The 14,178-nt window shown below is 36.7% G+C and overlaps 1 protein-coding gene across 3 annotated transcripts in view; it reads left to right on the top strand.

Annotated features, from left to right (window-relative positions):
- pam (peptidylglycine alpha-amidating monooxygenase) overlaps positions 1 to 14,178 on the top strand; it is a 48,170-nt gene that overhangs the window by 29,446 nt on the left and 4,546 nt on the right. For 2 of the 3 annotated variants that reach the window (XM_057818535.1, XM_057818536.1), the window contains exons 16-25: positions 1,583 to 1,861; positions 3,317 to 3,446; positions 4,177 to 4,293; positions 4,563 to 4,635; positions 5,417 to 5,627; positions 7,219 to 7,422; positions 9,852 to 9,976; positions 11,424 to 11,520; positions 11,629 to 11,679; positions 11,936 to 12,172. In XM_057818535.1, coding sequence (XP_057674518.1) covers positions 1,583 to 1,861; positions 3,317 to 3,446; positions 4,177 to 4,293; positions 4,563 to 4,635; positions 5,417 to 5,627; positions 7,219 to 7,422; positions 9,852 to 9,976; positions 11,424 to 11,520; positions 11,629 to 11,679; positions 11,936 to 12,172 — 1,524 coding nt within the window. The remainder of the gene's footprint in view (positions 1 to 1,582; positions 1,862 to 3,316; positions 3,447 to 4,176; positions 4,294 to 4,562; positions 4,636 to 5,416; positions 5,628 to 7,218; positions 7,423 to 9,851; positions 9,977 to 11,423; positions 11,521 to 11,628; positions 11,680 to 11,935; positions 12,173 to 14,178) is intronic. The other variant, XM_057818537.1, reaches the window with a different exon arrangement.

Here is a 14,178-nt window from a genome sequence, read left to right as displayed (position 1 = left end):
TGGATGCAAGTCAACACATGCATCTGCAGGTTCCATGAGAAAAAAAACATGATTTAGCATGGGTTATAGATATTAGAGTACTTATTACACATATTCATTTTGACTTTTCTTTTCACGAATTGGAAAAAAAGGTTTCATTAGGACCTTATTTTTTAAATTTTGGGATTCTCTGATAATTGCTTCACGTTGCAGGTATTTAAGGGGTAAGCAACATTACTCCGTGTGACCCATTACTTCCATTTTATAAAATGGCGACAATCAACAAAAAAAAGAAAGCTGACTGTGACGGCTGACGTTTCAAGGATAGGTGGAAATTGGACTATTTCTTCACTAAAATACGCAAGAACTGTGTCTGCCTCATTTGCAGAGACAGTCGCTGTTTTTAAAGATTTCAATGTGAGGCGATATTACCAAACAAGACACGCTGACATGTACGAGAAGATTATAGGGAAGATACGCAGCGAGAAATTGAAGCTATTTGAAGCTAGTTTAATTTCACAGCAGTAGTATTTCGCAAGAGCCCGAGAGTCGAAAGAGAATGCCGCAAAGGCTAGTTGCGAGATTGTTGAAATTATTCATTAAAAAAATTAATGAAGCAGATGTAACACACTGAATGGCTTGCTAAATTTTGCTTAAATACATTGTTCTACGTAAAGGACGTCAGCCAAGGTTGGCCCCCCACATTTTTAACTCGCCAAATCTGGCCCCCTTTGCAAAAAGTTTGGACACCCCTGCTTTATCCATTTGAGACGTCTGCGTGTTCCTGTATGGAAGCAATATTGAACGACAGTCCAGCCAGACCCACTGCTGCCACCAGAGGGCAGTGTATCCTCCACCATTAAACAAATACAATACTTTTGGACTTTTTGCATAGTTATTTATTTTGTTTTATTTTTTATTTTTAAATGCTGAAATTTGAAGGGGTGAAAAATTGTAGTTTATGCCCCTTTTTTGTCAAATTCGCTTGTTTCAGCTAGGATTGAGCTTTTTTTTTTTTTTTTTCATTTGAAAACTGTTTCTTGTTTAAGCCCCGTAAATCTTTTCTAATTTCCTAAATTCCTACCAATGTACCGTAAATTTAAAAAAATGTATAAAATCCTGCCATGAAGTCTGAATATCGTAATCTACCTGTGATTAAGTACTTTTAATTTTGCCAACAAAACATCGGCTTTCTGTTATTAGCTGGCAAGTTCAGTGTGTACCCAGCCTCTTGCCCACAGTTAGCTGGGATAGGCTGTATCACCCCTGCAAATCTTGTGAAGATAATAACGTATGGTAAATGAGTTATTCAGTCAAAATAGGGTTTTGATTCTCAATTCCACTCATTGAAATTATTCAGTTTGAATAATAAATACTAATTGTGCGAAATCCTTTCCCTAACTTCAGTGAAACTATGAAAGCTTTAGTTCCAAAAGCAGCTGACTGACAACTCTAGCATTATACTCCGTTACATAATTAGCGAAAAGCAGCTGACTGACAACTCTAGCATTATACTCCGTTACATAATTAGCGAAAAAGCTTCCGCTTTTCTTATCCTTTTATATTTCCTTCCTTTCTTTTTCCTCTTTCTCTGTTTGTGCAGGTGATCTCTATTCTCTAATGTCCAAGCTTCTAGGTCATAACAAGGATGTAGTACACATTCAAAAGTACAACAGCCCCATTAAGACACAGAGGGCCCAACCTGAGTTAGTGGCTCAGATTCATAGCTTAATACAAAAGAAAAATCTGGGCCCTCCTAGTGCTTCACTAGCCTTCCAAACCAGCAGACACCCTGTTCTGATGAGGGACAGAGTCCACAAATTCCATCAGCTTGAGACTGTGCCTAAAATGACAAAAAGCAAGCTACTGTCTCAAAGACAAGGTGGGTGTATGGGTGAAGGAAGTTAAATCATCAGCCATCCCTTCTGTGGTATTCCAATCATTTTGCCCTTTAAGTGATGTGTATTCTTTCAATACTCAACCTCCTTCATACACTGTCTAGCGGTTTTATTTTGCTTTTATTTTATTTTATTTTATTTTACTTTTTGGGTACATTTTATTGTATGTTATTTATTTATGTATGAAGTTAATTAATTGTGCAATGCACTGAAAGGGAGTTGCTATTTTTAATTTCATTGTGTGGACCTCCTAAAGGGACATCGACAGAAATAAAATACATTTAAGCAATCTGGTGCACACTAGATTGCTAATGCTAATGTTTAGAGAAATAGAAATAAAATTAAACAATCTGGTGCACACTAGATTGCTTAAATTAGTTTTATTTCTGTAAACATTAGCATTATATAGCATTTAAGCTAGCGGAATTTTGCTATGTAAGTTAGCCAGTTGTTGTAAACATTAGCATTTTAAGCTACCAGACTTTTGATACCATCTCATAGCAAAAGTCCACCAACTTAAATACTATATAATGCCGAGACAGAGATAAAATAAACGTAAGCAATCTGGTGTGCACCAGATAACCATTTACAATAATGCAACAAAAAGTCCGCTAGCTTAAATGCTATATAATACTACCAGATTAGATTTCTGGTCCGCACGAGAAACAATCTAGTGCGTGCCAGATTGCTTAAATTTATTTTATTTCTGTTGATGTCCCTTTAGGGGCTCCGTATCATTGTATAATGACAAATTATTCTATTCTATTGTATTCTATTCAAGTTGACCATCTCATATTTGCGTCATCAAACATCAAAATTCTTATCTCAGCAATTCATTATCTTTCTCATTTCCTCTGCTATTTCCTTCCAATTTCATTTTTCACTCCCCTGCCTGTATCATCAATAGAATGTAATGGTTATGTGTGTTCATGGCGGCTGTGGCACGGTTGGTAGCTCGAGTTGTCCTGGGACCGAAGGGTCAGCGGTTGAATTCCCGACTATGACTGCCCATTGTCGAAGTGCCCTTGGGCAAGGCACTGAACCCTTAATGGGTTGGCAGCACCTTGCATGGCAGCAACACAGTGTGTAAATGTGTGCGTGAAAGGGTAAATGTAAAGTACTCTGGGCATTGTAACAATGTAGATAAATGCGCTATATTAGTACTCTCCATTTGCCATGTACCTTAGCTCATATTTTTGGCTGGTATTCTAGGATTTTAAACATTTTCTTTTTTTTTTTTTTTTTTTAAATATGATTACGATATCTTAGAAGCATGTTTTTAAGGTACCCATGATAGGCAAGGTGACAAACGTTATGAAGTTTGAATTCTGATCAATTTATAGCACGCGAGTGACTTTAAGTCAATTGTGCCACACGTATTTTTCATTTTAACTAACGTCTGTAATTTTCTCTCCAATGATTGGTAACTATTTGTTTAGATATCCATCTGGAGCAAGACACAATATGGCCACAGAATTCTCTCCAGCTGGGTCAGGTGTCAGGACTTGCCATTGACTCAGATTCTAATCTGGTCATTTTCCACCGAGGTGACCACCGCTGGGGCTCAGAGTAAGTTAATGTGAATTGATAATTTTTAAAAAATGCTGTATATATCTTTTACATAACTATTAGGATGTTTAGTATTATGAATGAAACTTAAAATCCTGCTTTGATACTGACATTGCGTGATATATTCTGCTGAGAAATTCAGTTTACAAGTGCTTTTAGATTTAGGAGTAGCAGAAAATTTATCCCAAAATCGCCTTTGGTGGATTTTAAATTTTCTCCTTTTCATCAAACAATATGACAGAAAAAGGAAACATAGCATGATACATGTATTAAGTTTGTCGGAATTAATCACTACAGGGTTTCCCCTAGGATTTTTTTTAAGTCAGACAGCCCCACATGTTGTGGCGTGACAAAATTGCTTCAAATAATGACTAATGAGAATTTTTAAAAACATTTTTTCCCAAGAAAAACCATAACAAAGATCTATTTGAAGTATAATGAAATATTTCAAAACATAACGGTCTACATTTATGATAGAGTATTAGGGCCAAATAAAAGATAAATAAATAAATGAAAGGATTACAAGATTAAAGTCGTACTATTTCTACAAGACGAAAAAAAGTATTAAAACAAAAAAAAAAAAACTCATTTGCAAGGCTTTTATTTTGGTGTTTGCGGTGCGCCACAATCTTTCATTTGTAGGGGAAACCCTGAAGTAGATGTGCAATACCTCTCAGTTTTCTTGACGTATGGAGGTCTTTGTGACTGACATTTCCCCCCAAATTTTCAGTTCTTTTGACAGCCAAGCTACATATAAGCAGAGATTCCTTGGTCCAATTCAACAGTCTACTATATTGGTTGTTAACCCAGACAATGGCAATATCCTTAAGGCTTCTGGAAGAAATATGTAAGTAACCTTACGTGCCCAAAACATTTTATAATTCACCTTGCTGCTTTTGTCACCAGTTATGTCATCTAAAAAAAAAATCACAAGGAAACCAATTTAATTGTCAGTCTGTTCCATAAATATTGAAACATTGAGACAATTCTCTTTTCAGTATTGGTTCCTGTATGATTTGGTGGCTGAGACAAACTTTAAGCATGACTTTTCCTTATCTGGACGATGTTAAGACTTTCGAAAGGTCAAGTTCTTTTTTTTTTTTCCAAATCTTCCAGGTTTTATTTACCTCATGGAATAACAACTGACAAAGACAATAACTACTGGGTAACTGATGTGGCTCTTCATCAGGTATTTATTTTTTTAAACTTGTACCTACATTTTTTTATTGACCACCAGTAAATGCTACTTTTTAGATGCTAATATACTTTTTTTAGCAGTGTTATTTTAGGCAACAATTATGATAATGAACATATTTTGTTGTAGAACAATTTTTTTCATGACGATGAAGAGCTAAAAATGTTTAACACAAGAAGTACCAGAGAATTCTGGTACTCCTTATTGTCCGATTATTTATTTACATTTATTTATGGAGTTTTGCACTTTTCACACATTTTTTTTAACTCACTTCTCCTACACTACACACAAAAACAGAAAAAAATGGCCCAAATGTGTACATTGTTTTGAAATATAGCGTTTTAGAACTGCAATTTGAGTGTAAAGCAGGAATTATGTCTATAATTTAGAAGGACTGAATCAGGGGCATGGAGCATGAATTTTGATCATTGTGTCTGAAGTTAGTGGAAGAAAATGTGTGAAAACTTTGAGGAAAAACAGTAACAGGCTGAATTTGTGTCGTGTTAAGGGGAGAATATTAGGAGTACTTGTCTTGGGAAAGGCCGAGTCGGCCTCTGCTGGTTTTTCTAGTGTTAAAAGCTTTACATCTTTTACTTTACAAGCGTTTTCTGTCCAACTCTTTCATATATGTTATGTAAATTGTGTTTTGTATGAAATGTATACTTTAGTCTGATGATGAAATGTCAGCATCATATTTTTCAGTATTTTTTCAACTATACTAACTATTTTAAAATGTATGAATTCAATTTAAATTTCTCCCACTCTATACTCTCAGGTTTTAAAAGTAAGCAGTGACGGTGACGACAGAATCCTATTGTCTCTGGGAGAGGCTTTCACACCAGGAAGTGACTTTAACCATTTTTGTCAGCCCACTGACGTGGCAGTCGACTATGAAACTGAGAATATTTTCGTGTCTGATGGCTACTGTAATGCCAGGATACTGAAATTCTCCGCTGATGGCAGATATCTTTCTCAGTGGGGAGCTGGTAAGAACATCGTCACAGTATCAATACCCAAACAGCAAAAGTTGACGTGAAGGAGCTTAAAATTTAAAATGTTGTTCCATTCAGATCGTAGGTGTTAAATTTGAGGCCCCGGGGTAAAAAATTTTTTGTGTGGCCTGTAAAAGTCAGTCATGTGCCTGACTTTATATTTCTTGCTGAAATTAAATTTCTGTAGTCTTCTAATTTCTCTAGTCTAGAGGACTACAGAAATCACTGAATATTATTTTCCCCTTAAAAAATATGTAATTATATATTAGGGCTGTCAAATGATTAAAATTTTTAATCAAGTTAATCACAGCTTAAAAATTAATTAATCGTAATTAATCGCAATTCAAACCATCTCTAAAATATGCCAGATTTTTCTGTAAATTATTGTTGGAATGGAAAGATAAGACACAAGACAGACATAAACATTCAACATACTGTTCATAAGTACTGTATTTGTTTATTATAACAATAAATCCACAAGATGGCATTAACATTATTAATATTTTTATGTGTATTTTGCATAGCAATTTGATTGGGAATGCCAGTTCTCTTTGCATTGAGTGCTTTTCTTTTTGTGAACGTTAGTTGTTTGAGGGTTAGGGATATTATTTTTGTTGTGCTTTCACTAAATGATACTGTAGTGACTTAACTGTTCGACCCAAATGCATGATGGGAAGTTGGGCAACCATGACTGCCAGTGGTGGCTGCAAATGGTACACAGTTTGTTCTGTGTTGTGTTCGATTAGGCATGTTAAGAAAAAGAACGTTTCCTGCTCCACCCAAATGCATGATGGATAGTTGGGCAACCATGACTCTCAATGGTGGCTGCAAATGGTATACAGTGTGTTCTGCATTGTGTTCATTTAGGCATGTTAAGAAAAAGATGGCTCCTGCGCCACCCAAATGCATGATGGGAAGTTGGGCAACCATGACTGTCAGTGGCTGCAAATGGTATACAATATGGTATACAATATGTTCTGCGTTGTGTTCAATTAAGCGTGTTAAGAAAAACATCGTCTCTTTCCCCGCCCAAATGTATGATGGGAAATTGGGCAACCATGACTGTTAATAGTGGCTGCCAAAGCTATAGCCAATAAAAGGCACGGTCCAATGAACACCTGTGTCCACTCGCATTTCTCTGCCTTTCGCTCTCAATGTGCTAAAACGGCGTCATTGTAAACTGTTTGAGGCAAAGTATGAATGAGTCATTCCGTCCACGCGTTAATTGTGTCAAATAATTTAACGTGATTAATTTAAAAAATTTATTACCGCCCGTTAACGCTATAAATTTGACAGCCCTAATATATATATATTGAGGGATCAGAAGTATTTGCACCTGTTGTGATTTTGCAAGTTGACCCACTTTGAAATTAGTTAGGGTTTTGATATTTCAATCATAGATGCATTTCCACTCATAGAGACGTAATCTAAAAAAATCCGGAACTCACATTGTATGATTTTTCAATAATTTATTTGTAATTTATTGGGGTTTGACTGCATGTAAAGCGCCTTTTCGATTGTGAATTGCAGATAGACGAAAGAAACTGACAAAAGAAACTGATGTGATAACAATTCTGTTATCTAGGCTCATCTGACCGGAGAAGGCGTATACCATTCCGGATCCCACACAGCCTTGCATTTGTGCCTGGGAGAAATGAAGTATGTGTGGCTGACAGGGAGAATGGACGCATCCAGTGCTTCATAGCTCAAACTGGGGAGTTTGTTAAGGAAATCAAGAAAGAGGAGTTTGGAGAAAGTGTCTATGCCATCACCTTCAGTCCAACTGGAGGTGAGTTTGTGGAACTGGCCTGAGAACAGTGTTGTTTTTGGCAGCCCTCTTAATTTTTGTCCTACTCTTTTGGTCCTAAGTACTTCATAGTCTTAGTCATATTTTAGTCATTTCAAAATGTTCTCGTCTAGGTTTAGTCGACGAAATCTCATACAAATTTCGTCCAGTTTTAGTAGACAGTTTTTTAAAAACAAGGGTGTAGGTTTGCATAGGGACAGTAGGGATATAACACTACCAACTTTTCAGGATGCTCAAATTGTCCCCACCAAATTTTGTAAGGATAGAATTAACCTACCATTATCACGTGAATTACAGTACTTTCATTATGTTCAGATTTACATTGGCCCCTTTTCATTTGCTGAATGTGCCAGTCCAATTTTTCCCCACGAAAGCACGTTTGATTGGCTGATGACTTGACCCCCCACCCCCCCCCCAACCCCCAAACACACACACACGCGCATTCACAGCACTGACAGAAATACAACAAGTCGACAACATGCCGCCTCCTCCGCCCCCTTCAGAGAGGAGGAATAGTAGTTGTTTTTTTTCGGCCAGCAACAGCCACAGCAGGTTTTTTAAAAAGGTGGAGGTGGGGAACACACGACTAATTTAGCATAACATTAAACTATGTAAATTTGCTAAACGGCAAAACTCGAATAGGAAGGTTTATTTAGAGAGAAGTGTCCTCCGGTATGTGTTTTCTACTGTTACGTTAATTAAACTGTGAGAAATCTAGTGAACCGAAGTGTACCCTCTTCTCCCTATTTTCCTTTTTACTTTATTTATGTGGTCTTAAAGAAACCCAGAGGAGCTTTCTTTTTTTTGTTGAGGTATAAATCAATACAGATTTATTTTGCATTGATCATTTAGCCTATCAATTAATTAGGTTCATATTTGTGAGAAATGTAACTCTGACCCCTGTTCACCCAATCTGTTTGGTCTTATTAATGTCCCGTCCCAGCAAAAATCGTACATGCAAGTTATGCTATTATATCGTCCCTACCAATGCTGAGACCAAACCTACGCCCTTGCTCAAAAATGTTTTTGTCTGTAAAATTCAAAAGTTTTTGTCCAAAAATGAATAAAGGTTTCCAACAATTTTGAATTAACATAGACAGATGAGCACATATTGTAGCGTCTACAACGACAACTTTGTGATGACAATACACACTCAGCTGGAAAAGCAGTACATTATTTTTAATTGAACCTACATAGAAGCCAAGAACTGTATATAGAAAAAAACAGTTGTCCAACATCCTCTAACATGTAAAATCCTTTAGACTTACTGAACACAAAAGCCAAGTGGCTCTGCCTTAGAATGGCCAGTGTTTTAAAAGGATGCTCGCCGTTCTAAAGCTAATGGTAATGCAAATGCTACGCTAATGCTAGGAGTTATATTTAGTGTCTGATGATCACTCAGCACAGTCCTTTAAAGGTTAAAGCAAGATTGCATATTCTCTCTTGCCAAGAGAAAAGTTGTCAGCGTTTTAGAGGACGCTCGCCACGCTAAAGTTGACGCTAATGCAAACGTGTTAGATTTGATGCTAGGTTTATATACACCTAATATCCGGCTCGAAGGACCAAGAAAATGTTAGATTTGAAGCTAGGTTTATGAACACCTAGCTTGGCTAAAAAGAACACGCAGGAAGTCGATGTAGCTTTTGTGGAGGTTGGTAGCTGCTTTCCCTGCTGCTGTGACAGCAACCTTATTTTTTCAGGGGCAAACAATAGGATGCGAGGACTCAGGAAAGAGACTACATGGGGGCCACATGGCCCAGATCAAAGGAAAGGATAACTAGACAGAGGTTATCCTATCTGGTACCTAACTATACGGAAAGCATAAATGTTAACTGTATGTACAACAATTCCAACAAAACGCGAATGCTATGCTAACGCAGCGAGTTACATTTATTGTGGTATGATCACTCAACACAGACCTTTAGAGCAACATTGCATTTTTTCTCTTGCCAAGATAATAAAACAAATCTTCCCGTTTTTGGATGGAGTCCAGCTCAGCCTGAGATACATCCTAAACTCTGATGAGGCAGGAGAGGTGCAGCACATCTCAACACAACCTAAATACTGCTACGATTCAAGCTGACATACTCCACGAACAATATGAAATGTCACGCATTGTGAACATATGACAGAAACGATGTTGCGCTTTCGTCTCGTTGTTGTCTCGTCAGAGGAAAACTGACATTCATTTCCCAAGCCACATTTTTGGCTCGTCATCGTCACATAACCATAATGAAAAAGTTGTTCGTCAACAAAATATTTTTGGGGTTAGGGTTAGGTTAGGTTAACAACACTGCCTGAGAGCTTCGCTTTCTATGCCAATGGGTTTATAGACATTGTGGTAGTACTTTGTCCAAAAAAGTGCTACCTGGGTGTAATTTTAGCTTTATATTTAATGGGTTTGTTTGCAGGTGAAGATGGTGTCATCTTTGCAGTAAATGGGAAATCTGCATCTGGGACCTCCCCTCCTCCAATTGGCTTTGCAATAGATTATGCAACCAAGGACATTTTGGATACATTTAGCCCAAAGAAAAAGGTAAATGAAACTTAATATTCGAATGCATAGTGTATGAATTGTTGTATTTTGAACTACTAAAAATTATAATGGCGATGTCAAATTCACCTTGTTTTTATGAATTTAACATTGCGCCATCATTGTCCAAATTCACACTGATCATTAAAATTCACAATATCGCAACGTCATTAAATTGAAATCTCAAATAACAAAGGCTACGATTTGTGGGGAAATTCTAATTAGAAACATGAAAAGTTAAATAATAAAGACAAATATTTAGAGATGATTTAAATAACGTGTCAAGTGAGTCTAATCTAATACAACTCAAGTCAGCGAAATGCAAATCTAGCATTAAAATATTCATTTCGTTATTACATTTGGATGAAATTTAGTTACACTGTGTAGTTATTACTTTTTTGGGGGGGGGCTAACCTCTTCTGGGGAAAAAAAAACAGAACAGAAAAATTATTATTGCTAACTTTTAATGTTAACTAGGGCTGCAGCTTTCAATTATTTTAGTAGTCAATTAATCAAATTAGTTTGTTCGAATAATCGAGTAATCGACCTGAGCCAAGCCTCAAACGGTAATAAATAAATAAATAAATAAATGAGGATCTAAGTACAACAAAAGAACAATTGGTTAATTTGCATAGCAAAAGTCCGCTAGCTTAAATGCTATAAAATGCTCACTTTTTTTTTTTTTTTTTACCAATGCTCTTAACAAATACTTCAAACACATGTTCCCACAAAAAACAGCTTAATATAACTATTAACTAAATTCCGAATGCATTAAAAAACATTAACTCAAACAAAACTTGGCTTATGTTGGGCTTAACAGGGAGCAGTTGGATTCAGACATGTAAAAAAAGGTATGTCATATTCACTGTTGCCACTAGAGGGCAGTGTATCCACCCACATCAATAAAACTAAATGCAAACACTTTCAAAACAAACCATTACAATCCCACTTTAATTAAACGAATACTCAAAGAGGCAAAGTTTAATTCTTATCTTGTTTCTAATCAAATTACTCGAGTAAATCGATTAATCGTTGCAGCTCTACTGGTAATATTTAAGTTGTTTTTTTAACTACATTTTTGCGTCACAGTTTACGTCAATCAATGTGTTTAATGCGATGTGAGTAAAATACAACATAGGAATTGTATGAAAATGATCAAAAGGATTGTTAGGAACCTCCATTTTTTCCCAAAAGAGTTCACCTTCATTCGATATTTATTTGATCCAGCCTTTTTTAATTATTATTATGATTAAGAAAAGCATAATTAACCTCACACTGCCATCTATTGACTCAGATGTACAATGCAACTCAAAACATTGACTCAAAGTATACAGAATCTTGGACTGAACTAAACAAAAATCTTTGCAATAGCATTAACAACACTCCTGGTGTTGATGTAGCGTAAATGTACTGTGTTTTACTTTCAAACTATATGTACATACATTTTCAGGAGTTTGAAATGCCTCACGACATTGCTGTAACCCAAAATGGTAGCATCTTTGTGGGGGATGCAACTACCAATACAGTCTTCAAGTTTACTGCTGAGAGTAAGCTCCTCATCTTCTACTACTTTTCCCCTCTGTTTCTTAAGGTGTTAAATTCTTTACACAGTTTACATACTTAGCATTTTTTATAACTTTTGTTATCTATTTCAGAAGCACATCGTTCAGTAAAGAAAGCTGGCATTGAAGTTCAAGAACTTGAAGGTAAGTTTCCAAACGGAATTGAAATATCTAATTGTAGTTCTCTTCTTGAAAAAATTCCAGATTTTGTCACAGTTTTGTTATTTTCTGGTAGTAGAGCAACAAAAAGTACTGCATAATTTTGTAAATTCTAAAGAATGTGATCCTAAATAAAATAAGTGGTATACTCACATCCCTTTATTAGTGAGAGAAATACCCACAGCGGTTAGAATTACTTTAAAAATTATATTTTAAAAAATGTCAATTTCTCTCCGTGCAGAAATTGAGACAATTATCCATACCAAGGTGACACCTCAGCACAACATGTCAAGGACGTCAGCAGTTCAACAGAAGCCGTATTTGTCTCAACACCTGAAGCCACAAGAAAAAGAGAAGAAGATTTTAACCAAGCCAAACAAAGGGCAAGGTCTTCAACCAGTGGTTATCACTGTGCTTTTGCTCATCCCCCTTCTGCTGGTAACCTCTATTGGAGTCTTCATCTGCTGGAGAAAAAACAGTATGTATGACAGGAACTACAGTGCCTTGCAAAAGTATTCGGCCCCCTTGAACCTTGCAACCTTTCGCCACATTTCAGGCTTCAAACATAAAGATATAAAATTTTAATTTTTTGTCAAGAATCAACAACAAGTGTGACACAATCGTGAAGTGGAACAAAATTTATTGGATAATTTAAACTTTTTTAACAAATAAAAAACTGAAAACTGGGGCGTGCAGTATTATTCAGCCCCCTTGCGTTAATACTTTGTAGCGCCACCTTTTGCTCCAATTACAGCTGCAAGTCGCTTGGGGTATGTTTCTATCAGTTTTGCACATCGAGAGACTGACATTCTTGCCCATTCTTCCTTGCAAAACAGCTCGAGCTCAGTGAGGTTGGATGGAGAGTATTTGTGAACAGCAGTCTTCAGCTCTTTCCACAGATTCTCGATTGGATTCAGGTCTGGACTTTGACTTGGCCATTCTAACACCTGGATACCTTTATTTTTGAACCATTCCATTGTAGATTTGGCTTTATGTTTTGGATCATTGTCCTGTTGGAAGATACATCTCCGTCCCAGTCTCAGGTCTTGTGCAGATACCAACAGGTTTTCTTCCAGAATGTTCCTGTATTTGGCTGCATCCATCTTTCCGTCAATTTTAACCATCTTCCCTGTCCCTGCTGAAGAAAAGCAGGCCCAAACCATTATGCTGCCACCACCATGTTTGACAGTTGGGATGGTGTGTTCAGGGTGATGAGCTGTGTTGCTTTTACGCCAAACATATCGTTTTGCATTGTGGCCAAAAAGTTCAATTTTGGTTTCATCTGACCAGAGCATCTTCTTCCACATGTTTGGTGTGTCTCCCAGGTGGCTTGTGGAAAACTTTAAACGAGACTTTTTATGGATATCTTTGAGAAATGGCTTTCTTCTTGCCACTCTTCCATAAAGGCCAGATTTGTGCAGTGTACGGCTGATTGTTGTCCTATGGACAGACTCTCCCACCTCAACTGTAGATCTCTGCAGTTCATCCAGAGTGATCATGGGCCTCTTGGCTGCATCTCTGATCAGTTTTCTCCTTGTTTGAGAAGAAACTTTGGAAGGACGGCCGGGTCTTGGTAGATTTGCAGTGGTCTGATGCTCCTTCCATTTCAATATGATGGCTTGCACAGTGCTCCTTGAGATGTTTAAAGCTTGGGAAATCTTTTTGTATCCAAATCCGGCTTTAAACTTCTCCACAACAGTATCTTGGACCTGCCTGGTGTGTTCCTTGGTTTTCATAATGCTCTCTGCACTTTAAACAGAACCCTGAGACTATCACAGAGCAGGTGCATTTATACGGAGACTTGATTACACACAGGTAGATTCTATTTATCATCACCGGTCATTTAGGACAACATTGGATCATTCAGAGATCCTCACTGAACTTCTGGAGTGAGTTTGCTGCACTGAAAGTAAAGGAGCCGAATAATATTGCACGCCCCACTTTTCATTTTTTTATTCGTTAAAAAAGTTTAAATTATCCAATATATGTTGTTCCACTTCACGATTGTGTCCCACTTGTTGTTGATTCTTGAGAAAAAAATTAAATTTCATATCTTTATGTTTGAAGCCTGAAATGTGGCGAAAGGTTGCAAGATTCAAGGGGGCCGAATACTTTTGCAAGGCACTGTATATTAGGCCACTTCACATTGTTTTATTTGTTTATTTATTTAACAGGGACAGTGCACATTGATTAACATTTATTAGACACATCCAAAAGATGTAAATATGCCAGATTGTAGCTAAAATTAACAGTCATGTGAAAAAATTAGGACCAAGGACTGGCTGAAAAGGAAGACATGGAGAGTCCTGGAATGGCTGAGTCAAAGTTAATTAAAAAATTAATTGAAAAAAAATATTCACGATAGACTGAGGGCACATTATATGCTAAAATAGTTTGAGCAACCATATTTTATATGAGGTAATTTATACTGACTGTGTTGTCTGTCCCTTTAAAGAAAAATAGAAACCATAAAGATAGTAAAAA

This window comes from Corythoichthys intestinalis, chromosome 17 (genome assembly GCF_030265065.1).
Source record: "Corythoichthys intestinalis isolate RoL2023-P3 chromosome 17, ASM3026506v1, whole genome shotgun sequence".
Taxonomy (NCBI): Eukaryota; Metazoa; Chordata; class Actinopteri; order Syngnathiformes; family Syngnathidae; genus Corythoichthys; species Corythoichthys intestinalis.
Note: the sequence above shows the minus strand (reverse complement) of the source record. Positions and strands in the feature narration are given on the sequence as shown.